The 25396-nt window shown below is 48.0% G+C and overlaps 1 protein-coding gene across 4 annotated transcripts in view; it reads right to left on the bottom strand.

Moving 5' to 3' along the window:
* Positions 1-25396, bottom strand: part of PAK4 (p21 (RAC1) activated kinase 4) — a 97882-nt gene that overhangs the window by 32250 nt on the left and 40236 nt on the right. The window contains exon 1 of one of the 4 annotated variants that reach the window (XR_004648347.1): positions 17094-17177. The exons of 1 other annotated variant lie outside the window; for it this stretch is intronic. Coding sequence is in view for 1 of the 3 variants with exons in the window: in XM_034792077.1 (XP_034647968.1) it covers positions 17094-17118 (25 nt within the window). In the remaining 2 variants the exon portion in view is untranslated. Of the gene's footprint in view, positions 1-17093; positions 17178-24412; positions 24627-25396 lie in introns of those variants that run through there. 2 more of the 4 variants (XM_034792079.1, XM_034792077.1) reach the window with 2 other exon arrangements.

Here is a 25396-nt window from a genome sequence, read left to right as displayed (position 1 = left end):
ATGCTGCCTTACCTGCCTGTGTGGGGATCAGAAACGTGTGCTGCTCTGTCTCGTAAATCTCTCTCTTTTTCTGAGCTTTGGCAGGACAGACGTAGCACAGAAGGGTTGGATTTCTCCTGGGCATTTCCCATTCATCTGTCTCGTGCACGCAGCAGGCATCTCTGTCAGAGCAGAACCCTTCAGGCTGCTGAAACAACAAAGAGTCTGGTGGCACCTTAAAGACTAACAGATTTATTTGGGCATAAGCTTTCGTGAGTAAAAACCTCACTTCTTCGGATGCATCCGAAGAAGTGAGGTTTTTACTCACGAAAGCTTATGCCCAAATAAATCTGTTAGTCTTTAAGGTGCCACCAGACTCTTTGTTGTTTCAGCAGCCTGAAGGGTTCTGCTCTGACAGAGATGCCTGCTGCGTGCACGAGACAGATGAATGGGAAATGCCCAGGAGAAATCCAACCCTTCTGTGCTACGTCTGTCCTGCCAAAGCTCAGAAAAAGAGAGAGATTTACGAGACAGAGCAGCACACGTTTCTGATCCCCACACAGGCAGGTAAGGCAGCATAGATGCCAAAGACAGGACGCAACGAAGCCAATCCTCACCAGAGACAGTCGCATTTAAGGTCCCTCCATTTGCCTGATCCCACAGTCAAGATGATGCAGCCACATGACAACTGCTACACATCCAAAGCAACATGGAGCTTTTCGGGACTCCTGGCCGCTCACTTGTACCCCTGTCCCAGCTCATACTGAAGGAACAGTGCGAAATCTCTCACCTCGATCCTGTCCCTATCACCTCTTCCGCCTTTTGCATTTCTCATATGCCATTCCTGGTCAGAACAATATTCCTGCTCGTGTCTCTTTCCACCTTCAAACCCTCTCACGTTCCGATGGCCTTTCCCCAGATGACCTCATCTCTACAGCCACCTGCTTCTCTTTCTTGTCCTGGGTGCCAGTTTAAAAAAGTCTGGTTTTCCAAAGCTTTATGCCAAGCATGTTTCGCATCATCTTCGTTCGTTTCCCCTCAAACTCTCTCACTTCCTTCCTATGTCAGCCTAATTTGGAGGCAGATCCTGGAAACCCCCTCTCACGTGTCGTTTTTACAGGCTCACTCTCTCGGGGGAGGGAGCATATCTATTTCTGTTAAGTACCACACACACACACACACACTTCTGGCACCAATCAGAACAGCTGAGCAGACATTTAAAGGTCACCTCGACACACTGAACCTCCACCTCAATTGTTCTGCTTTGCTGACATGTCACATCATTCCTTCCTCCTGGGTTGGTTGGTTGGTTGAACCAGTTCTCCACTTAAGGCTCAGCACAGCTGAAGACAAATCTCTCTTCCTGTTTCCTCCACGCTGCCAGTACCAGCTGCCCGAGAGACCACACCAAACCAGTTTTGATTCAGGAGTGGTTCTAAACAAGTAAGAAGTTTCTGGGAGGCAAATGAGCACAGACACCATCTAGGACAGGGGAGGAGCCAATAACTAACTTGTTTTGTCTGGTACACTGAACAAACACAGCACACAAGTCACGGACAGCGATCATTCTCCCCAGCCACCCACTGGGGAGAGAGACGTCACCTAACCCAGGAGAGGACGGATGGCTGTCTGGGTTACTACGGGGCTGGGACAGCACCTTTGCGAGTCACACGTCCACAATGTCCAGCACCGTTGAGCCTCTTGGTGCTACTGCGACACAGAAACACCATCTCCCAGGTCTACGCTCTACTCCTGCTGCTTACCGTGGGATCGTCCAGGTGGGTCTAAATCAGAGGTTCTCAACCTTTCCAGACTGGACCCCTTCAGGAATCAGGTTTGGCTCGTGTACCCCAACTTTCACCTCACTTAAAAACGACTTGCTTACGAAATCAGATGTCCTAACACAAAAGTGTCACAGCCCCACTGTTACTGACCAATGGCCGACTCTCTTGTTTTTAATCAGGTCATTATAACAGATTGGAATATAAATATTGTACTGACATTTCAGTGTCTATAGAGCAGAATAAACAAGTCATGGTCTATGAAATTTTAGCGTGCACTGACTTCACTAGTGCTTTTTATGTAGCCTGTAGTAAAGCCAGGCAAATATCTAGATGAGTTGATGTACTCCCAGAAGACCGCTGCCCACCCCCAGGGGTACGTGTATCCCCGGTTGAGAACCGCTGATCTAAATAAAGGGCTTGTGCCCTTTTCATGCTTCTATATGAAGTACAAAGGCAGCCTGATGGCTTGTTTTTATATCCCCATCCATAATAAATAAATTAATTAATTAATGGAGATATCCCATCTCCTAGAACTGGAAGGGACCTTGAAAGGACATCGAGTCTAGCTCCCTACCTTCACTCGCAGGACCAAGTACTGATTTTGCCCCAGATCCCTAAGTGGCCCCTTCAAGGATTGAACTCACAACCCTGGGTTTAGCAGGCCAATGCTCAAACCACTGAGCTATCCCTACCCCCCCCCCACCCCCCAATATCTATGCTGACCTCATCGTGGGCCCACAATCTTCCCAGTTTATCCTCACAATGCCCCCCCCCTTGTGAGGTAGGATAGTGCTATCATCAGATGGGAAACTGAGGCAGAGAGACTTGGGGCTTGTCTGTTAGCTCGCAGCAAGCTGCAATGTAAATCTACCCCGTGCTGGCCTGCCACCCATTGAGTGTTTGCGCAGACCCTGCTGCCGGGCACTGGGAGTTCTGTGATGTGCTTTGATCTACCCCGCCTTGGAGTGAGAGCAGGTCTCCCTAGCTAACAGCCTCCCCAACACATTAGAAATCCAGGTCCCGTCTATCCAAAATTTCAACCCCTTCGCAGGCCAGCTTTAAAGAAGTCACTTCGCCTCTCATTTCTTTGCTTAGCCGTCTGCAGAATAGGGACAATTTTCCTCTATGCTGGACATCTTAGGAGGCCAAAGTCTTTCCTGTTTGTAAGGAACTTTGAGCCCCCAAATGGGAAGTGCTAGAGATGGGCGACGTGCTGCCGTCAGAGGATTCTGATGTATGGTCACTCAGGTGGTGCACTGGAGTGACAATTACACCAAGACCGTTAATTACAGCTACATTGGGGGGAGGGATAGCTCAGTGGTTTGAGCATCAGCCTGCTAAACCCAGTGTTGTGAGTTCAATCCCTGAGGGGGCCATTTAGGGATCTGGGGCAAAAATCTGTGAAGGCAGGGGACTGGACTCGATGACCTTTCACGGTCCCTTTCAGCTCTGAGAGGTATTTCTCCATATAATACTAGATGCTATTTGCCTTGTTCCTGCAAGTCTCAAGCAGCCCCGAATCAACTGGGAAATAAAACCTAAACCCAACAGTAGGAGAAAACAGCCAGGGCCATCCCAGAGAGCAGCTCGCTCGCCCTCTCTCTCACACACACGATGCAACCTGGGCACCTAGAAAACTCAACTCAGCGCTGATACAGTAGGATGAAAAATCTGGCCCGTCTCACATCATGATTTTCTGCTTAAAAATAAGCATTTTTAATTAATAGGAACCAGCCACCATATGCAGCTCCAGTGTCTAATGTAAAACTAATTAATGTTCCAAAGGAAAAAAAAAAAGTCATTTATTTTTACCTAATTAAGCTAGCTCCAGTGAATGGTGCTGGATTGACAGCCCCAGAGAGCGAAGGCCTTTATCTAGAGAGCAGATACACAGCAAAAGACACAGCACGCTTCCTCCCCCCAACCCTGACCTCGAGGGACCTCTGCCAGGGGTGACCCGGGAGTTCAGGGTCACCTATCCAACTCAGGGCAAGGGAGGGTTTGCAATGAATGCACGTGTGATTGCTTACTAGGGCTTGTTTGCAGGGAGCGTTGATCTTAACACGTGCAGGTAGCGCTTCACTCGCCCGCGGTAGTGCTGTTAACTAGGGTTGGCTGGCCCGAGAAGGTGTACAGGCCAGAGCTCGAGTGGGCACAGCCTGCCAGCTAACACAGCCACCCTGCGAGCGCCCCTCCAGTGCCCTCCCGCTAGCCCCACCACGTGCCCAGAAGAAACACACACGTTCTCCCACAACAGACCGCGGGAGAATTCGTGGTTCGGCTCAACTTACTGCAGCGCTAAGAATCATGGGATGGATGCGCCCTCAGAAATCCTAGTGCCACATATAAACGAGCGCAGTACCTGTGTGGACGCAGCAACTCAGGTGTTATTTCAGAGCGTGGCTGCTCTCACTGGAGCAAACTCAAGTTGACTCTGCAGTGAAGACAGACCCTTAGAAGCCCGTTATGTTAGTTTTGATTTTCATTTCTTAAGGCTACAGATAGCTTAAAAGTAACCTGCAAAGGAAAGTATCAGGGGGTAGCCTTGTTAGTCTGTATCTACAAAAACAACAAGGAGTCTGGTGGCACCTTAAAGACTAACAGATTTATTTGGACAGAAGCTTCGTGGGTAAAGATGCAAGAAGAAGTGAGATTTTTACCCACGAAAGCTTATGCCCAAATAAATTTGTTAGTCTTTAAAGTGCCACCAGACTCCTTGTTGTTTCTGCAAAGGAAATATATGTATCGGGATTGATATGGGTTCCATTTGCAATTGTACCACCAACTCACTGCAATATCTTGGGCCAGTCACTTCCCCGTTTTCACATGGGGGCAGAATCCCAAGGCTGCCAGCTCTGGGTCTGAACAGAGAAGACCAGTCTTATTCTAGAGCCCTGAGATCTCAAAGGCACAGGATAAATATATTCCCAGTCAAAGTGATCCTGTGTTTTCTTCCTTCATTTACTCTCCGCTCCCCGTATTAAATAGCTTGTACTTGGGTTGTTATTCTTCCAACAGAACAGCTGACCTCTAGGCATTTTGCCTTACTTGCTTGCCAGTTGTCCCTGATTTTGGATTAATATTTAAACTAGGAAGAAAATAAAACCATTAAAATAAAGTTTTAACAATTAAGATGCAAGGAGAAGAGCAGAAAGGCAAGCCGCTCTGGAACGTGAATCTAAATCTGGCAGTGACCGACCAGGCAATCTCTTGCTTGTAACTTCACAGAGCTGTCCTCCTCTCTCAGGCACTGCTCCTGCCTGTGGGAGAGAGTCCAGCCGTCAGCACAGATCGCTGGGAAGAGAGCCCAGGAGCACAGATGCACGATCTCTAGTGGTTAGAACAAGAGACTGGAGTCAGCAATTGTGGGTTCTATTTCTTGCTCTGCCACTATGTGGCTTCAGGTAAGCCACTGCCCCGTTCAGCCTCGGTTTCCCTACTTGTAAAAAGGTGATAATTAGCCCAACTCACAAGAATGAGGCATTTGCAAAGAACGTGGATGAAAGGTGCTAGCAAGAAAGGCAAAAGGATTCCTGGGTCCTGGGCCACGAGGCACCTTATATTTCGCGTGATAACTAAATATCTCAAACATTTGAAGTGCCAATGTTTAGAAGCTAATCAAGCAATTCAAGAATAATCCCTTTATGGCTTTAAGCATTTTCCAAGAGGAACCAACTTTAGAAAACAGACTCTTTCTTTCGCTGTCCCATTTGCCCCTTTTCTGGCTTCCAAGCAGCTACGTAAAAAGGACTAGAAGGAACTAGGATTAGAAGTAGGGCTAGAACCCAATGCAAGGCAGGAGCGGATCCACACCTTCCCTGTGCAAACCCCAGGCTGAGAACAGAGCTGTTCACCCAGCAGCAATTTCTAATCCCATCTATCTCGCGAGATGCATGTGCTGCCTCAGTGCCGGGGGCTGGACTAGATGACCTACTGAGGTCCCTTCCAGTCCTACATGTCTATGATTTCTGTCAGCGCTGAGCCAGACCCTGCTCCCACTGAAACCTGTTGAAGTTTCCCCCCACTTGAGCGGAAAGAGAAGTGGCCTTTCCTTGTGCAGTTATTCGCTATACAGTAAGTGACTATAGAGGCTATTAACGGCAGCTCCTGGCAAATTACTTCTTTGGCACTCTAGACTATTGCCTGCACCACAACGACGTAGAACGAAGAGGCTGGATTTGCTCCCCAGGCTACCCCTCACGTCAGACTGCCTGAAGGCAGCATGTCAGTTTCTGGATAGCTAGGTACATTCTGGTCAGACTGATGTCAGGCACAACCCGACATTCCAGAAGCCTAAAACCCACCCCCTCTCGGAAGTCCTGTAAACCCAGCCCATAGGGCAGGGGTGGCCAACCTGAGCCTGAGAAGGAGCCAGAATTTGGACATTGCCAAAGAGCCACAGGAATACGTCAGCAGCCCCCCATCAGCTCCCCCGCCCCACTCCCAGTGCCTCCCGCCCACCCGCAGGGACGGCTCCAGGCACCAGCGCAGCAAGCGCGTGCCTTGGGTGGCCAGCTGCGGGGGACAGTCTGCCAGTTGCTGTGAGGGCGGCAGTCAGGCAGCCTTCGGCGGCATGCCTGCGGGAGGTCCGCCGGTCCCGCGGCTTCAGCAGCGGGTACACCCAAGGCGTGGGACCAGCAGATCATCCACAGAAATGCCGCCGAATCCGCGTGACCAGCGGACCGCCCGCAGGCGTCCCGCCGAAGGCCGCCTGACTGCCGTGCTTAGGGCAGCCAAAAAACAGCTGTTTCCTGGCGTGCAGCAGGCTCTGGGGGAAGGGGAGGAGCGAGGGCACGGCAGGTTCTGGGGAGGAGGCAGGAAGGGGTGGAGAGGGGGCAGGGCCTGTGGCAGAGCCAGGGGTTGAGCAGGGAGCTCCCCCCGGCACATTGGAAAGTTGGCGCCTGTAGCTCCAGCCCCGGAGTTGGTGCCTAGACAAGGAGCCGCATATTCACGTCTGAAGAGCCTCATGTGGCTGCAGACCTACAGGTTGGCCCCCCCTGCCATAGGATATCAGCTAGGAGCATAAAGGGACCGATTCTACAGGTCGGGGGGGGGGGGGGGGGGGGAGGGGAAGAGGGTGTTCGTCTCTAACAAGGGCTGACAATGGGACATCGTTAGCGTCAACCGGGGGTATTGTTCATGATACGGATACAATGGGAATTGGTCCGAGCCTCAGCAACTCATTTCACATAGGCCACCACCAGATAGCCCCCCCAGTTTCAGTACTGACCTGGATTGGAACCAGTGGCCTAGAGATGAAAGATTCTATGGGTACGTCTACACTGCATTATGGACTCTCATCTGCAGGACTTGGCCATGAGGACTTGGTATTTTTAAGCCCATACTTGAGCATCCACACTGTGTTGTAAACCTGGGTTTATAATTGCTGAAGCCAGGTCTTACAACGGGGCTAACAAGTCCCTACTGAACCACACAGAGCTTCTGCGGCTTGAGACGCGTCCACACTGCAAAATGATAGGGTTTGGACCAGAGCCTCAGCAGGCCTTGTGCTTAGAGCCCATCCACCCTGGATGGGACCTGGGACCCGAGTGCTTGCTGACCCAAGGCAAACAGATGAGTGTGTGTGGACAATATGAGGGTGGGGCTCAAACCCAAGTCTGAGCCCGGGTTTCCAATGCACCGTAGCACACCTGGGAAACTGAGCTTCATATTAACTGAAAAGCACATGCTCTGAAAGGGGAAGGATGCTAGCACCACATTCTGTTACAACCTGGCTCCTAGAGGGGCAAGGCCAAGAAGGTGCTCGGTACAAGCGTTCACAAAAGCATTATGTTTAAGCCTTCTTCCCACAACTCTCATCCTGATTGCTTAGAGAACAGAGAAGATCTCGGCCACACGTAGACGGGAGCAGGAATCCCTCCGTTACTAGTCATGGGAGTTCACCCAGAATCAAGCTGAAGTCTGGGAAAGCTGGTGTTCAGGACAGTCGGGATGGGGAGGAGAACGTCATTGCGCGTTTTAGGAGAGGCGTCTCCCAATGTCAGGAGAAAATGTGCCCCAAATTCAAAAAGCAGAAGAGGGTCTTCAACCCTGGATATTCAGAGTGCATCCGCCCTATCTAATCTTTGGCAAACACAACCCACTTCTCCCTCCAGGCTGTACCAGGCAGATGGTCTGCAGTATGCGTGAACAATCAGACCGGGACACTAACATGGTCAGAAAGCAACACCGTCCTGAGCCCAGATGGAGCACACAGAATCTCCTCTGCCCTGTCCTGTTCGACCTTCCAGCCCTGGCAGAAGAGCAAGAGAAGGATGAGACACTTTCCCAAAGTCTATGAGTCTATGTTGCTCCTTCAACACTGTGTATTTTAATGTTTCTAAAAGAGAATCCACCGGTCTTCTCCCCGCTCTCTAGCGTTACCCACTAAAACACACCAAGACGTGACCCTCAAGAAACCTCAATCCACTGGGAGTCATGGACAGCCACCAAAAATAAATTACAGACCATGACACCACATGGCAACGTATGCCAAGTAACACGACTGCCACTGGAACCAGCCGCCCTGCGATGGCTCTGAGCACTGCAGCTCAGTCCGACCCAATACCTACCCCCCCAATGGCTACTGACATGTACAGGGGTTCCCTACAACAAGCTATTCCCTCTTGCGGGCTGTGGACGTTGGATGTTTCCACATCACTAGACCATTGGTTCAGTGCTTGTCGTGATGAGCTGGGGGGTGGGGTCACTCTGCCTGGGACCCAGGGGAGAGCCGAGAAGATCAGTGGACTCTGCAGTAGCTACAGGCACTGGAGGAACAATACCGTATAAAGAAAGGAGATCGTCTCCTGGATTAAAACCAGAGCACGGCCTTGCTCCTTTGTGACAGGAACAACTTCAAGCAGCATTGCCTAATGTTTGCACAGCCCGAGTCCAAGCGTGCCAAGATCTGGTGACATTTCGACACCTGTCCTCCTTAACGCTCAAACTGGCACATGGAGCAGCGCTCAGCTGAACGGTGTTCGTGGCTCTTTGGAGTGGATAGTTGAGGAGAAAAAGGCCAAACAGCTTGAAAACTAGATGGGTCATAAAGATACCACAACGTCTAGAACAGCGAAACGCCCCTGGACCTCGCCGCCACTGAGCAAATTCAACTTTTCCTACAAAAACAGGGGTAGCCGCCTCCTGGGATCTCCCAGAGTAGAGTTACTTTCAGATATTAGACATACTTCATGTCCTGTTGTGTCATCTGCTTGCAAACTTGACAAGAAACTGTCAGGGAAAAAATTACAGCCCCTGTTTTCAAACTTCTGCTCCTTAAATAAAAATAAATAAATAAAAGTTTAGATGCCTAAATAAATAAATATTTAGGTGTCTAAATAGAAGGACAGTAAAAGCTTTTTTTAATCCGGCATGTGTGGGGGGGAGAAAGGAAGAGCGGGTGCCGGTAAGTAAAAAATTATTAAGAGGAAGGGGATTCTGGGCATGAAGGATGGCAGCGGAGCCTAACAGTTAAATGTTTAACCGGTACAGTTTTAATAGTTTAAAAGTTATTTACGACCCTAGCCACTGAAGGATCCTGTATGACCACAGCCTCCGGTGGCAGGTCCGTTCCTCCCCCACAGTAGAACCTCAGAGTTATGAACCGACTAGTCAACCACAACCCTCATTTGGAACCAGAAGCACACAGGCAACAGCAGAGACAAACACCCTCCCCCTTCCCCAAAAGCGGCAAATACAGTACAGTTCTGTGTTAAACTATTAAAAAATAAAGGGGGAAAACAGCATTTTTCTTCTGCATCGTAAAATTTCAAAGCTGTATTAAGTCAATGTTAGTTGCAAACTTTAGAAAGAACCGTAGCGTTTTGTTCCGAGTTAAGAACAACCTCCATTCCTCGAGGTGTTCATAATTCTGAGGTTCTACTGTCTTGACTAATGGAGGAAATCCCCTCTTTGGGTTGCCTTCCCCCCCCAAAGTTCTGCATACATACACGCTACTCACGAACCCACGCAAACACTCCATCGATCATCCATGTCTACCTCTGCTGGCAGAGAAACGTAACTTCTGAAGGGCACTCACACTACACAGATATAGACAGTAGGTAAGAAAGGCTTCAGTGGTAGAACTTATTTCTACTGTGGTAGTGCCTAGGAATCCCAATCATGGCCCAGGACCCGACTGTGCTAGGTAGCGTACAGGCAGACCAAAACGTAATCTTTATAGGACAGGGAGAGTCAATCTACCGATAAGACAAGAGATAACAGGTGGTAGACAAACAGAGGCGCACAAGGAAACTATGAGACGGCATCGGTCACAGCACACCAGGTTCCTCTCCTGCCAAGTGTTCGTAGGCATGACGGCAAAGGAGGACATGGGGGTAGCTTTGCAGATGTTTACGGGGCACTCCTCTGCATGGGGAGAACTGAAGCAACCAAGAACCCAATCCTCATATGAGCAATCGTTGGATAAAATTACCCCAATGGCTTCCAAGCTCGTATGAGGTATTGTTTGTAGGATTAGCTCTCAAAGTTTTCCAAATCCCAGTCAATTGATAAGAATAAGTATCTGTTTCAGTAATGTATATGCTGCTCCACCGCTAGCGGACTGAATCAGTGATCGATCTGACTGACGTACAAGTCTTCGCATGCTGTGGGATCACGGAGATGCTGCTCAGAAGGAAAGCCCACGTGGTAATGACCCAAACAGCACCACAAAAAGAGATTCCTGGTGGTGCCTGTGGTGATAACTGGGCTTACAAATTTACCTTAAATTGTGAGCTCAACGGTGAGAAAGTTTATAAAGTGTCACACTAACTTATAACAATACATGTTGATGAGAAAAATCTACAAAAAAAGAGGGGGGTGGGGGAAGCTAGGTTAGTCCAAACAAAAAGGCCTACAGATATAACTCAAGGACTGTGTTAAAGTTGTGCCTGGCAAACAAGAGGGGGTGGGACTGGAAGTCAATGAACGAAAATTGGTGTGTCAGAAACTCGGCCGAATGGGTGAGCAAAATAACGAGGGGAAGGGCTATTCCACCCATCATTCCCTTTTGGGTTCTTAAACAGAACCAACTTCTGGGGAAGTTAACAGAGATGGACGGGCAGAGAGGCTATTGCGATGCTGGCTGACTGAAAGAAAAGAGAAGAAGAGAGCTTCACCATCATATGGCTGCCACCCCCACCACCTCCTAGGACCATGGACCTTCTTCATCCTGATCCTGAGAGATGTCCCAACTAGACTGGGCCAGAGAGAGAGCCACATGACAGTGCCGTCTCTACCGGCTCTGGCTAAATCCTGATCACCACCTGTGATGTAAGCCACACATTAGACACCTCTAGTCACATCTCCCCGCACCCCCTGCCCTGCCTTCTGTCTAATATGTGGCTTAGCTGGCCAAGACTATAGATTCTGCAGAAACAGCTGTTCCCTAGTCTGATGCTGGCAGCAACTTGCCAGGTCTCAGAATGGCTGATCAGACCATATGCTGGGCCTATTCCTCCTCCAGCAGCAAGGTTGCAAGTGAGAATCAGAACCAGAGACAGACGCTGCATTTTCTAGCTTTGCTGTTCTTTTCTTTCCCCTGGTGGGTGTTGGTCTTGCTTTGCCTTCTAGGAAACAGGAACAGACTAACAGCAACAGCTCCAGCCCATCTCAACTAATGTCTTCCTTTTCCCCAAAAGGACAGTTATTACCATGTGTAAAGCCATCTAAGAGACTGTCAAACGGGGGGTGGAGGGGTCTTTCTAAAAAAGTCTCTCTGGGTAGATCGAAAGGGACAAGGGATGTTGCCTTATTTAGTACTTTACATTTCAAATGCTGTATCGGTTTTTCTTTTATTAAAGGTTCGAACGGATTTCTAACGGTGTTTGCACCATGGTACTCCACAGGCACAGGTCTCCGTCTAGCAAAGCCTGAACCTTGTTTAAAACGGTTTAATGTTGGACAGTTACAGGCCTTTGACTCTTCGGGCCCATATATTGCACCTAAAGGCAGCGATACTCAGACGGAGGCTCGGGACCCGCAAACGGCTCTTTACAGCACATATTAAAACATCGATTCAATTAACCAACCAACCAATCCAAGTTACTGGCCCATCAGGATGCCTTTACTATGTTCTTAACCAATTATAGAATAGCTGGTCAGTCATTTTGCGGTGAGAATGTTACACACACATTCAAAGTATGTATGTACATAGATTGGTTCATTTACTATCAGGTCACACTACCGTGGCTTTTTCTTGGCTCCTGGACCACCGAAGTCCGAGTGTTACTTCAGGTCAGTGATACAACGGGCCTTTAATCGGAAAGGACGCCTCATAAGAAGAGGCTGAAAGGGGGGGGGGGGGGGGGGAGGTAAACACCAGGGAGAGAGAAGAGCTATTGAAGCTAAAGGACGATGCTGGTACAAGAACAAATGGGGATAAACTAGTCAGGGATCAACGGAGGCTGGAGAAGGTGGTTTCTAGCCATCGGAGGAGGGAGGTTCTGGAATAACCTTGCAACAGTAGCAGTGGGGGCAAACCACCAAACCTGTTCTAAGTTGGCGCTTGGTATGTTTCTGAATGGGATGATCTCACAGAGTTGATGGTGATAGCAGGGACTGGACTTGAGGGCGTAGGATGGGCCCCTTCCAGTCCTATGTCCCTTTACTCCCTTCCTGGATGCCAGGTTATCTGCCTCCGAAAGAATAAAGGGGCTGAGCTGACCCAGCTGGGGTCAGAACTGCGGTGCCAGGGAGTCCAGGGGTTCCAGCTGTGAGCCGCACAGCGTGATCTCATTCCTTTTTAGTGAAGTACAAAGCACTTGTACTTGGGCGTAGTTTTGTTGATCTTGGGCAGAAATCAAAGTGCCAATATTCCCCCTTTATGTGGGGGGAAGGCACCGTTTTTAAAACGGAGCGTCAGATTTCCAGATAGTGTTTCCAGATCAGTGTTCTGGGTTGGGGTTTTTAAAATACAGACTCAGATCAGGAATTTGACACTGGATGGTCTGTTATTACCATTTCAGTAACTCCACTACGCAAAGTTCAAAGCGGACTCAAGAGGGTTTTACAGAGAGCTTAGAGCTGTGCTCTGGATTGGCATTACACAGGAAATCTGGCCATGGGGTGGACCCAAATGTGTTTTGTTTTGTTTTTATAAACAAAGCCAGGCAACAATGAAAGTCTGTTTACATCATTAAGCATCTGTGTCCTCTAAAAATCAAAGATACAGCTTTGGTCCTGCCCAGTTGCAGTTCAAAGTGCTGGCAAATCGCTGCTGAAACAAAGAAATCTTCCAGAAACTGGCACAGAGAAAATGAAGAGTTTGTCCATCTAAGATGATTCTGACAAGCAACATCCTCTTCCTTCCTTTGGACCAGACAAGTTATATCTGGAGGAAAGGAAATCCAACCCAATGAGCTATAGTCCACTCTGGAGCGAAGACGAAAGTGAGCACACGAGAGAGATCTTCTTGGCCATTGATAATGTGACAGAGGGGATGGATATCAAACCTGTTTTCCAAACTCTCATTTGTTAAAGTACCAACTATGGCCCCAACCCTACACACGATAAAAATAATGACCGATGCATTCCTTGAGGAGTTAACAATCCAAACGGACAAGAAAGAAACCCTCGGTATAACAATATATTTCTATGTCTGAAAGGCAACTCTTCTAGCAGCTGGTAAATGCACAGCCCTTATAATCCAATGTTCCCTACACCAGCCACCTTAGTCAGACAAGAAAATATCTGGTCATCGACACAAACCTGAGCTTCAACTCATAGCTACTCCCTCTGCTCACTATTATAGGCAGCGCTGGTGGCCTTATAGTCACCTGCTCATCGTCAAGCCGATATGGACCATCCAGTGAATGCATAGTAAGGACACTTCATTTAAAACAAAACAAAACCAAAAACCACACACCACAGTCCCGGGTCAGAAGAGGAACTAGGGTGACCAGACAGCAAATGTGAAAAATCAGGACGGGGGGGGGGGGGGGGGAATAGGAGCCTATATAAGAAAAAGACCCAAAAATCAGGATTGTCCCTATAAAAAAATCGGGACATCTGGTCACCCTAAGAGGAATAGAGGGAAGTTAATAAACTACAGAACAGGCGACAACCCATCAGCTGGCTCACCCTAGCCAATTCCATAGTACAAAAGTTATTAAATGCAACTGGTTGACTCAGTCATCTGGCTGGCTCCTCGGGTGTAGGAGAGCATATGCGGCAACCCCTTTCCCAAGTCTCTCAGGGACACCGAGATGTAGGCGCTTGTCAAAGCAATCGATCTCAAATCAAAAAATCCGCAGATTCAATTGCGCACATTTCGAAGAGGCGAGTTAAGTGCGCAGTATGAACAAACAAGCTAGTAAGAGTTTCCACTTTTGAACAAAAAGCTACCTCAAAAAACAGACGTGGGCCAAATTTTGTAATGGGGGGGGAGAAGAGAAGGGGGAAAGCAAGAGGAAATCTACACCTTCTTAGGAAAAATCCAGAGCCACATTCGTCCCTGGTGTAACACTTGCTGCTGGTGAATTATCAGCTGAATGCATTAACCTGACAAAGAAAAACAACTGCAAATATCCCGGCTTCCTCAAAGCAGCAGTGGGTGGGCACCACGGCCTTAGTTAGCGGTCAGAGGTCAGGGGGCTTAACAGTGAACATAAAGCAGATGCGCCATCATGAGGCACCAGGAGTATGTCTGGATCGGCATCTGCAACACACAGAAACACGCTTAAACGTACTGGTCAAGCAGCAGAACTGCATAAGGACTCGAGCTTCTCCTTCTCCTTCTCACTTGCTGGACAACTTAGGCCTCAAGCAGGCAAACTTTACTCCTGCAAGTAATGCCACTAACTCCAGAGGGAATACTCTGGGGGGGCGGGGGGAAGGGCAGGGGGAAGGACAAGACAAGGAGAAAAATGGTAAAGAAAGGCTGTGGACAGCAGCAGTCCCCAGGTAGTTTTCCATCCAAGTACTAGCCAGGCCCGGGACCGGATCAGGTCCTTAAAGCTTTTAGAGTGAATTTAGTGGTGGTGAAAGAGGCGAGATGGAGACTTCTGGAAACTGAGGCCACCTCCACGCTATGGGCACTGTAACGTAGACTCTTCCTACGGTGACAGAAGGGGTTTTTCAGTCGCAACAGTTAATCCGGCTCTATGAGCGGCGGTAGCTGGGTTGACCTAAGAATTCTTCCGTTGACCTAGCTACACGTGGGTGTGTGTGTGTGGTCATCTTAACTATGGCGTTCAGGAGGGTGAATCTCTCACTGTTGTTGTTATAGGTAGCTAGGTGGATCTAATTTTTAAGCACAGACCAGGCCTAAGGATGGAATTGTCAAAGGCCCCTAGGGCGTTAGACAGCTGAAGCTGCAGTTGAAAAATCCCAGTCTAATATCTTATTGTTTATTATTTGTGTTAATGTAGCACCTAGGCACCCAGTCACCGATTAGGAACTCGGCGTACTAGACGGCACAGGAAGTCCTTCTAATCCACACAACAGGTATAATCCAGACAGCAGCACGGCAAACCTCCCCTCTGGCCAAGTGCCTCACCCATGACCTGGAAGGACAAATGGTGACAGAGTATTTCCATCCCATTGACCCCTGTGCAGAGCCTGCCGAGAATGATGTTGGCACCTGTCCACAAGGAATAACACCGAGTGCTGCCAACTCCCATAAACCGTTGAGCAATCAGGGTGTTTGGGTCACTACCGACCTGTTCTGGATTTGTAGGTCACCAGCTCAAAAAGGTCTTTAGCCATTACCTGTCCCCACAACTAGCCAGGCCCCTCATGAAGCCAGAAATAGCGGCAATCCTTACGCTGCTTGTTGATCCCAACAATTCTATGTATTAATCTGATTAGTGGAGGCTTCTCAGCTGGATCCGAGCTGATACCCAGCGATATGCTTCAGTCCAGTGTAAAATCTCCAGCGCCCTGACCAGGTGACAGCATTGGAATCTGCAAATTGATATACGTGTGCCTAACTCGCCTGAACACAACATGGCAAAATCTGAAAGCAAAATTTAAAAAAAAAAAACAACGAGGAGTCCGGTGGCACTTTAAAGACTAACAAATTTGGACATAAGCTTTCGTGGGTAAAAAACCCACTTCTTCAGATGCATCTTAAGAAGTGGATTTTTTACCCACGAAAGCTTACGTCCAAATAAATCGGTTAGTCTTTAAGGTGCCACCGGGACTCCTTGTTGTTTTTGTGGATTCAGACTAACACGGCTCCCCCTCTGAGACTTAATTTGTAAAGCCATTCAAGGATTTTAACATCTAAAAAGTGCCCTCCACTCTTTTCTCTCTGTTACCTTTGCAGAACACTTCAGATTCTATAATAATCCTTCAGTTTACCTTGGTTGCATGAGGACTAGTTTTACGTTAGCGGGGCAGCTAATTGAGATAATCCTGACAGACCATCACACCAGCAGCGGTTTGATGGCAAGATTTCTCCCCCTCTGCAGCACCAAAGCGGGTTCCAACCCTGATGCAGCACCTGGAGCCCGACTGCAGGAAAAACAACAGTTTGTTGATAAAAAGCAGCCAACGCAGCGGAAACACAAACAGCTAACACAGAGATCGAGAACATGGAAGCAGATGATTAAAACGAACAAAAGGAAGCCTGGTATTTCAGGACACCACCTGTTTTTGTTTTTTTTAAATGATTTGTTTCTCAAAGTGCTAAATGAGAGAACAAATGGAGGCGGATGCCCTCATGCAACAGCCACATTCTTCTTTCCCCCGTCCAGATGCTGGCTGGTCTGGAAAGGCACATCAGACCCACAATTTCCACGGAACGGAGAAACTCTGCGCAAAGCCCAGGAGGTGGACAGAGCCTGATCTGTCTCTGGAGGCTGACAGAGCACCCCCCCCAAAAACCTCTTTGTATTACAGCACCTACCAACGAAGTGTGTGCCATAGATACTTCACCCATGTCCGATCAGCTCTCATTCCGCTAACTCAGGCTGAAATATTTAAACAGACTTCAATTCTGTCACATCGCAAAGATGCAGTATGCCTAGCTGTACTTTGTCTCTGTCATTTGTTTGGAGTTCCCAACATCTCAGTCCCTATTTACCTCCACTAACAGAACGCAGAATACGTCTGGCCATCATAGATACAACCACTAGGATACCAGGCCTTAGAGAGGTGTACTCAGAGCAAACTCCTTTGAAATATGAGGCAGCCAGAAAGGATCACGGAGCATTTACTTGTGCAACTTACAAGGCCCCCAAGCTACATTAGAAGAAACATGCAGGTGAAAGGAGATGACACAGAAAATTCCATCCTTGAAATCTTGCTAAAAGCTTTGGATATTGCTGGCAGAAGACTCAGTTACACAGGGAAAAAGCAAAGATGCATTCAAAAGAAACTTACAAGCCCATTCTTCCTGGGACTTCATCTCCACCGGTGTATTGCAGGAGGCTCTGTGGCAGCCACAGGGAGCAACTTCAAACACAGATGTTCTTTATTTATTATTTTTAGGCCCCTCCTCCTCAGTGTCTCATTGCACCTCCTTCCACGGACGGACGCCAGTTGGTTGGTTTGAAGCTTCCTCCCCCCTTCCAAGACTGAATCGCATTCCAGCATCAACCGGCTGGCCTGCCCCACTTGCACCACCCAGGCCAGGAGTCAGAGATCCCGCCCACACTATTCTTGAATTCCAGCACTTAACCTTCCCGAGTTCCCACTGGGATCTGCTTCTGCTCGTTTCACTGGAAACTTTTCCAATCCCACAACAAAGAGGTAAGGTACCAAGACAAAAAAAACCCACCATACAAAAACAGAGGCATTCTATTGCGTCTCAGCTCTATAAACCCCATTTCCCCCTCCTCACTGAAATGCAGCCATCTCTTGGGTGGAACGTGGCGGTTGCTGAACAGCACGCAGCAGCTTACACAATAGTTTAGAAGAGGAAGCGGATAAGCCTGTAGCCTAATAAAACGGCAGGGGATTTTCAGTAAGTGGAATTACATACATTTGAATTCACACAGGAGATAAATCACACTCTGCCCTTTTATAACACCCTTGTCAGAGGATCTCAAAGAGCTATATATACTTAATGCATTAACGCCTACCCCAGGGGCTGCTGAGAGGAGTATTACCCCCCACCTTTGCATCTAGGGAAACTGAGGAACGGAGCTATTAAGTGACTTGCCCGGGTCATACAGGAAATCAGGGGCAGAACCAGGAACAATACACAGATCTCCTAACCTATCAAGAGTGTTCCCTGCTCTTCCCGAAAATGCCATCAGACCCTTCGTGACCACAGAAGGAGAAAGGCCTCTTTTTCACATCCAGCGCAAGGAACAAGCTATCAAATGGATCCTTTGGGACGGAGTTCTGGACGCACGGGGTGTGACTGAAATTAGATTGCAAGCGGGGGGCCAAGAATACAGGGGGAAAGGGCAGAACGGACTGTCTAGAATAGATTATATCCAGTGTATCATCCCAAACGTCACTAGAGGATCTAGCTTGCTGCCAGTTGGCCCAATGTTAACGCTTTCATTGGCCGCAGTTACTGTAACTTGCTCCCACTATCGGCTGCCCTGTCCCCACTTCCCACACTTTTATTCATCCAAACATCGCAGTTCCTCACCTGTTCCCGCCCTTGAAGCGGGAAGGCATCAATGGCTGCTTGTGTATTTCAGGCACCTGAACAGACCCTCCTTCCTAGCCTGCAAGAACTTTCATAATCTGGGAGATTTCCTTTCCCACCCACCACATCCTTTAATGAATCTCAAAGCCGTCTGGTATTCATGGAGCACAGGGCCGAGCTGGTATTTGTGGAGTACCGGTGTCACGGAGTCCCCGGGCGATGCTCTAGAACTGCTCCCCCACAAAGCCAGTCAGGACTTTGGGGAGCCTCCTCTCCCTCGGAGCAGACTGTCTCCAGGGCAAGAAGCTCACACGGCTTCACCTCCTGGGTCTGACCTTGGAGCATTCAGCATATGCCCCTCCATGCGCTTTCCACAGCGAGTCCGCCCCGGCGGGGTCCTGGGGAAGCAAGAGGGTCCTGCACCCCCACTTCGCAGTCAGACGTGACTCTCAGCCAGCCAGTAAAACAGAGGTTTATTAGATGACAGGAACAGGGTCTAAAACAGAGCTTGTAGGTACACAGAACAGGACCCCTCAGCTGGGTCCATTTTGGGGCCCAGCAATGGAGACACCCACGTCTGCACTCACTTCCCATCCCCAGCCAGCTCCCAACTGAAACCCTCTCCAACCCCTCCTTTCTGGCCTTTGTCTCTTTCCCGGGCCAGGAGGTCACCTCATCTCTTTGTTCATCTTTAGCTATTCCCTTGCAAGGGGGGGGGGGAAGGGCCCCAGCCATTTGTTGCCAGAATAAGGGATGAAGCCATTTATGCAAACTGGAGCCTAAGAAATGCATAGGGGAAACTGAGGCACCCACACAGTATTCAGAAAAAACATTAAGAACACTCCCATTTCGTCACAACCGGGAACATCTTTCCCCACACGGACGCCTCTACCTCCATTCAGTTTCTTCGCAGGGAGTAGCATACACTGCCTCTTCATCGATTGTATCCTCTTTGGGGCAAGGACCATCTATTACTCTGCGTTTGTACAGCACTAAGCACTAGAGGGCCCCAATCTTGGCTCGCCCTGAGGCTCTACCGTAATAGACATAAGGATGAATAAAAACAGCAATAGGAGATTTTCACCATGTCCTTTTGTCCTATTAAAGAGCCCCAGATTTAACTGAGCGCCCAGCCCTCATGCTCAAGTCATTCTCTTTACAGAGACCCGGCATCCACAGACACTAGCCAACTATTACACCTCTACCCCGATAGAACGCTGTCCTCGGGAGCCAACAAATCTTATCGTGTTATATCGAACTTGCTTTAATCCGCCGGAGCGTGCAGCCCCGGCCCCCCGGAGCGCTGCTTTACCGCGTTATATCCAAACTCGTGTTCTATCGGGGTAGAGGTGTACTGTCACCTACCTGGTTACTGGCTCAGCGAAACCTAGGCTAACGGCTCCGCTGCTGACTATAGTCACCTGTGCTAATGACTGGTAAAAGTGTCAGTACCCACAACTATGCCTCCCTCTTAGTCACACTGGTCTTATGTGGTCAGCTTTTGTAACACCCAGGAAAACTGCCTTCCCTTTGCAGGGCATTAACAGTTTCACCCCACTTCCACCAAGTGACTCAGTATCACAAGTTTCAGATGCTAACTAGGCACTGAATGAAGTGTAATCACCTCACACCCTCCTTTCACTTCCCCAAGAGAGCTTCTTGCTATTATCTTCCCTCAAGTTTCTCTGTACAAGCAGAAACCCTCCTAGCCGAATGGCACAGTTCACTATCCTTTTGGGGTAGCATTTTCAAAAGCGCTGGGGTTTGGCTTAAGAAATGGGAGGTTACCAGAGATGTATTCTCTCTCTCTCTCTCTCTCACACACACACACACACACACACACACGATATTAGTATATTACTAACACCACCATGCTCTTATACAGGGCTTTTGATCAGCATCTCTCTTAAGAGCCATGAGATAAGGTACTGCCGTCCAATTATTCAACCTTGGAATGTAAGCTAACCTTGCAAATTTCTACCTCATGTTTTTTCTAAAAAGTGATGTTTTAGGAATTATTTGGGGCAAACTCGATAGATTCCAAGGCCAGAAGGGACCGGTGTGGCTATAAATCCAGGGTGATTTTTTTTTTTTTTTTTTTGGGAAGAGGCAAGGGAAAGGTTAGTTTTTCCATCATCAAGTTCAGTACGTAGAGTTTCAGAGTAGCAGCCGTGTGTACAGTTTGTACCTCAGCTGCTGAATTTTCATGATCATTTTGCCCAACTGGTCTAAACCTTCCCCTGCCCTGCCAAGAAGCCAGCTTTCCCCTTGCTGTTCCCCACTCACTGCTAGATACCAAATTGTGCTCCAGTTAGAGCTACGTTCCTCAGCCTGCTATCCTAACCCAGGTCACATTCCCTTTATCTCTCTGCCTTGTTTAATTAGTCAGCCATTAACCAACACTTTTAGCAGCCCTGGATAAATATCACAGCAGCCAGTGCACTCCTTCCTGCCAGCATACACCCAAGAGTTAAGAGTTTTGCCCTGGCTATGAGTTTACCACCACCTTTACCTAAAAAATACTAAAATCAAGAGGGAGAGAGTTTGATTGCAAGAAAAACAGGGGGTTGACAAAAAACTTGGTTCAGATAGTCTGGAAACAGGCTGCTTTGGGGTTTTATACACTGGTAGGTAAGTTTTCTGCTATAAGTATGGACAAATTATAAACAGATCAACATGAAGCTCAAAAAACAACTCCAAAACCAGATCTGCATTATCCTGATTTGGACACACTGGTCGGAGTAAGTTCTCTCTTCCCCCAACGCCTTAAAAAAAAAAAAAAAAAAAACAAAAAAAACACCACTTTATGCAATTTGCAACGTTTACCTTTGTTTTTAAACACATTCTGTTTTCTGAAAAGAACATCGGCGCTCAATGGTGTAGTAGTCCAAAAACCCCCCAAAAGTGGGTAAGCTAACCTACGCCACAAGGACTCCTGTTCTTTTTGCGGATACAGACTAACACAGCTGCTACTCTGAAACCTAACCTACACTAAACCTCATGCTCCCCCTGTGAGAAGTAGGTAAACTCAGTTTACCCTGACTATATTTCAGAAGTGGGCTGTAGTCCACGAAAGCTTATGCTCTAATAAATTTGTTAGTCTCTAAGGTGCCACAAGTACTCCTGTTCTTTTTCCTGACTATATCGCTGCTTCTCATGGCTGTGGGAATTAGTTTTTTGTATTGTAGTAACATCTAGGAGATAATCATGGACCAGAGCTCCACTGCGGTAGGCACCGCACAAACACAGAACAAAAAGACCGACAATCTCTGCCCCGTTGAGCTTACCAAGAAATCCTACCAGACATAATATCAGGTCAGCTGAACCAGCGATAGACAAAAGGTGCCTCAGAGAAGACAGAGCGGCCAGAGCCGGTTTTAGTTAAACCTGCGGAGAAGTCTGTCTAATTAAATAAAATGTTGATGAAGTGGGCTGTAGCCCATGAAAGCTTATGCTCTAATAAATGTGTTAGTCTCTAAGGTGCCACAAGTACTCCTGTTCTTTTTGTGGATACAGACTCACACGGCTGCTACTCTGAAACCTGTCTAATTAAATGTTATTCAAAACAAAAACAAAAAACCACAACACCACGCACCAAAAAACCAGGTGTGACCTCCAGAACCCTGTCCACACTATGGCTCTCCACCGGCTCAGCTAAACCGGTAGGAAACCCTTTGTAAGTTTCTCTGTCGTACACAAAGTCAACATGTGTTACATTTGCAGTGATCAGACAGAACAGCAAAGAAGGTTCACTGAAATCATGTCAAAATAAAAAATTAAGTTATATCAGAGGCACATACAACCTCCCCACCCCCTGCCACACACACCCCGCTTCTACCAAAAGCTGAAGAGGAAAACTGCCTTGTTAGTGTGCCCCAGTGGCTACAGCATTTGACGGTCACTCGGGGACCTGAGTTCTGTTCCCAGTACTTCCACTGGCCCGCTAGGTGATGTTAGGCAAGTCACTTCACCCCTCAGTTCCCCATTTGTAAGATTGGGACAACGATACCGACCTCCTTTGCAAAGCACTTTGAAATCTGCTAATGAGAAGAGCTATGCATGATCAAAAATTTAACTAAACCTTAAACACCCATCAGCGCAGCTGTTCACAAGCCCGGGCACCCAAGTCCTTGCAAGGCTGTCACTACATTGAGGCATCCGAAGAAGTGGGCTGTAGCCCACGAAAGCTTATGCTCCAATAAATGTGTTAGTCTCTAAGGTGCCACAAGTCCTCCTGTTCTTTCTGTGGATACAGACTCACACGGCTGCTACTCTCAAACTACATTGAGGGTTACTTTGAAGATTCAAAAGAACAGGAGGACTTGTGGCACCTTAGAGACTAACAAATTTGAAGATTCAGGATCCATTCTCCAGCCCTCAAGCAGCTAATCCGTTCTGAGACATGGCCTTCTGTAAACCAACTGTCCGCAGAGTAAAACTGGGATGACAATTCAAACAGGCCACCCCCCTTTCCCTGATCTCAGGGTCAGGAAAAATTTCATTGTAAAACAGTGTTCAAAAGGGAAAGTTATTTCTTCACAGAACAGCGAGGCAATTCAGGGCAAACCACAACATTTCAACCTTGTTCTTCTGCAGCCTCTTCATGTACACCTCTACCCTGATATAACACGACCCAATATAACACGAATTCGGATATAACGTGGTAAAGCAGTGCTCCGGGGGAGGTGGGCGGGGCTGCGTGCTCCGGCGGATCAAAGCAAGTTCGATATAACGCGGTTTCACCTATAACAGGGTAAGATTTTTTGGCTCCCGAGGACAGCGTTATATCGAGGTAGAGGTGTATTTAATAATCACAAAAGGAGTTTGGCATGAAAAAGATCTACCCAGTTGTCTTGAGTTTGCTCGTGGAATTTTCACTCCAAATATCAGTCTACTTAAGTTCAATGGCATTCAAACTCTATTATGCCGCAGGCAGAAATATGGAAGATTTAATTTTTCTGGAGAGTAATGACAAAAATTAAGGGTCTCACTTTGGTCATCTGTAGTCTTTCATTCAAGGATCTCAAAGCCCCCTTTTCGCAAATTTCACCGAATGCTCCCAAAACATATCACTCCCAAATCTGCTCTCCTCTGTTGATCCCAATGATCGCTGTCAACTAGATTCCATAGTTGGATGTTTTGTGACAACCACACACACACACACACACACACACACACACACACACACACACACAAAACAGGAGTACTTGTGGCACCTTAGAGACTAACAATTTTATTTGAGCATAAGCTTTCGTGGGCTACAGCCCACTTCTTCGGATGCATAGAATGGAACATATATGAAGAGTATATATATTATACATACAGAGAAGATGCCATACCAGCTCTAAGAGGCTAATTAATTAAGATAACAGGTCATCAGCAGGGGAAAAAAACTTTTGTAGTGATAATCAAGACCGTTGACAAGAGGTGTAAGGATAGTTATCATAAGGAAATAGATTCAAGTCGTGTAATGAAAAAAAACAGCTGATCCCAAGAGCAGTCACTAAATTTTCCCCATCATTGACTCAGACACACTAACAAGCCTTCCTATACAGTCAACCTAAAAGCAGGTGGCAGCTGAAACTGAATGTAGTGTGGGTACTGGGGGGTTAATTTTGAAAGTTCAAACCCTTGCCCTGTATCAGGCAGTCAGCTCTTGTTTTACCACTGCTGTTGAGGAGGGGACACGGAAAGGGAGAACTTTCCCCATCCCCAATTTTATCAGGGATAAACACACACACACACGCCTGGGCAGCTTAGATTTTGTGACAAAAGTAAGGCGGAGGTGGTTTTTGTTTGTTTGTTTTTTTACTTTAGCGTGGAAGAAAATGGAACCCCCACCCACATCCCAGACAGGAAATATATGCTCCAGAAAAAAGGGACAGATACAAGTCCCACCCCCGACCTCCCAAAAGCCAGCTTGCTAACAGGTGTCCATTTCTCCTGTCTTCAAGCTGGGGAGACTATCCTTGTTCTTCTGAAATACAGCCACCCCCAGCTCCAATCAGGCAGGAGACAGCCCAGAGTCAACTCTCCCTTATGAAAAAACGCCCGGTGTTGAACTCAGCATAAAGCAACCAGGCAGCAAACCACTCACCTTCACCATCCTTCTGCTAACGAGCAGGGGGGCAGGAAGACCCTTAAGTCAGGACACAGAAAAACATGCCAGGGTGGAAAAAAGACTGATACAAATAAACAATTCCTCCCCCGCCCCCAGAAGAGATTAGATTTCCTCCTTTGCTCTGTTCCTTGGTGGAGAAGGAGGCTGGTGGTCTAGTCGCTAACTCAGCTACTCCTGACCCCAGCTTGCTTGCATGCATGCCCTCAGTTTCAGCAAGACCCAGATTTCTGACGTTGCTGTGAGGCACCTCCCTCCAAATCCATGGCAATTGGTCTGCACTGGGGATAAGGGAGTGTGTGTGTGTGGGGGGGGGAAGCAGCACCACCCACTTCTTGGCAAGGGAGCTGCTGCATTGGGAGTAGAGGACAGAGAAACACAATCCCAGCTGCTCCTTCCCTGCTAGACCTCAGGGGTTGTGTGTGTTCCGATTGATGAGAGAGGAGGTGGATGAGGTAATATCTTTTATTAGACCGACTTTCGGGATTTAACAGCGCACCCATCACCACAGGAGCTGGTGTAACAAGTCAGTCAAGACCAGCCCCTCAAGCCACCTTTTCAGCCCAAAGACACCCACCCCAAGTGGCAGCCCTGCCTGCTGCTGCTAACAGAGCAGCAATATTCAGATATCCCCCAAGACGGAAGTGCTGGACAAAGGGCAGTGGTGCCCTGCCTTTTTTCATTTGCAAACCCTTAAAAAAATTTGCAAAGGGAGATGCGGATCCCTTTGGAAATCTATTGTCTGTATAGATCGTTGAATTCTGTTCAGTCAGTTTCTAGTCTAAGCCTTTCGCAGACCCCTTTGACAGAGTCCATGGACCGCCCCAAGTAGGGTGACCAGATGTCCCGATTTTATAGGGACAGTCCTGATATTTGGGGCTTTTTCTTATATAGGCACCTATTACCCCCCATCCCCATCCCGATTTTTCAAACTTGCCATCTGGTCACCCTAGCCCCAAGGGC

Source organism: Trachemys scripta, chromosome 16 (genome assembly GCF_013100865.1).
Source record: "Trachemys scripta elegans isolate TJP31775 chromosome 16, CAS_Tse_1.0, whole genome shotgun sequence".
Classification (NCBI taxonomy): domain Eukaryota; kingdom Metazoa; phylum Chordata; order Testudines; family Emydidae; genus Trachemys; species Trachemys scripta.
Note: the sequence above shows the minus strand (reverse complement) of the source record. Positions and strands in the feature narration are given on the sequence as shown.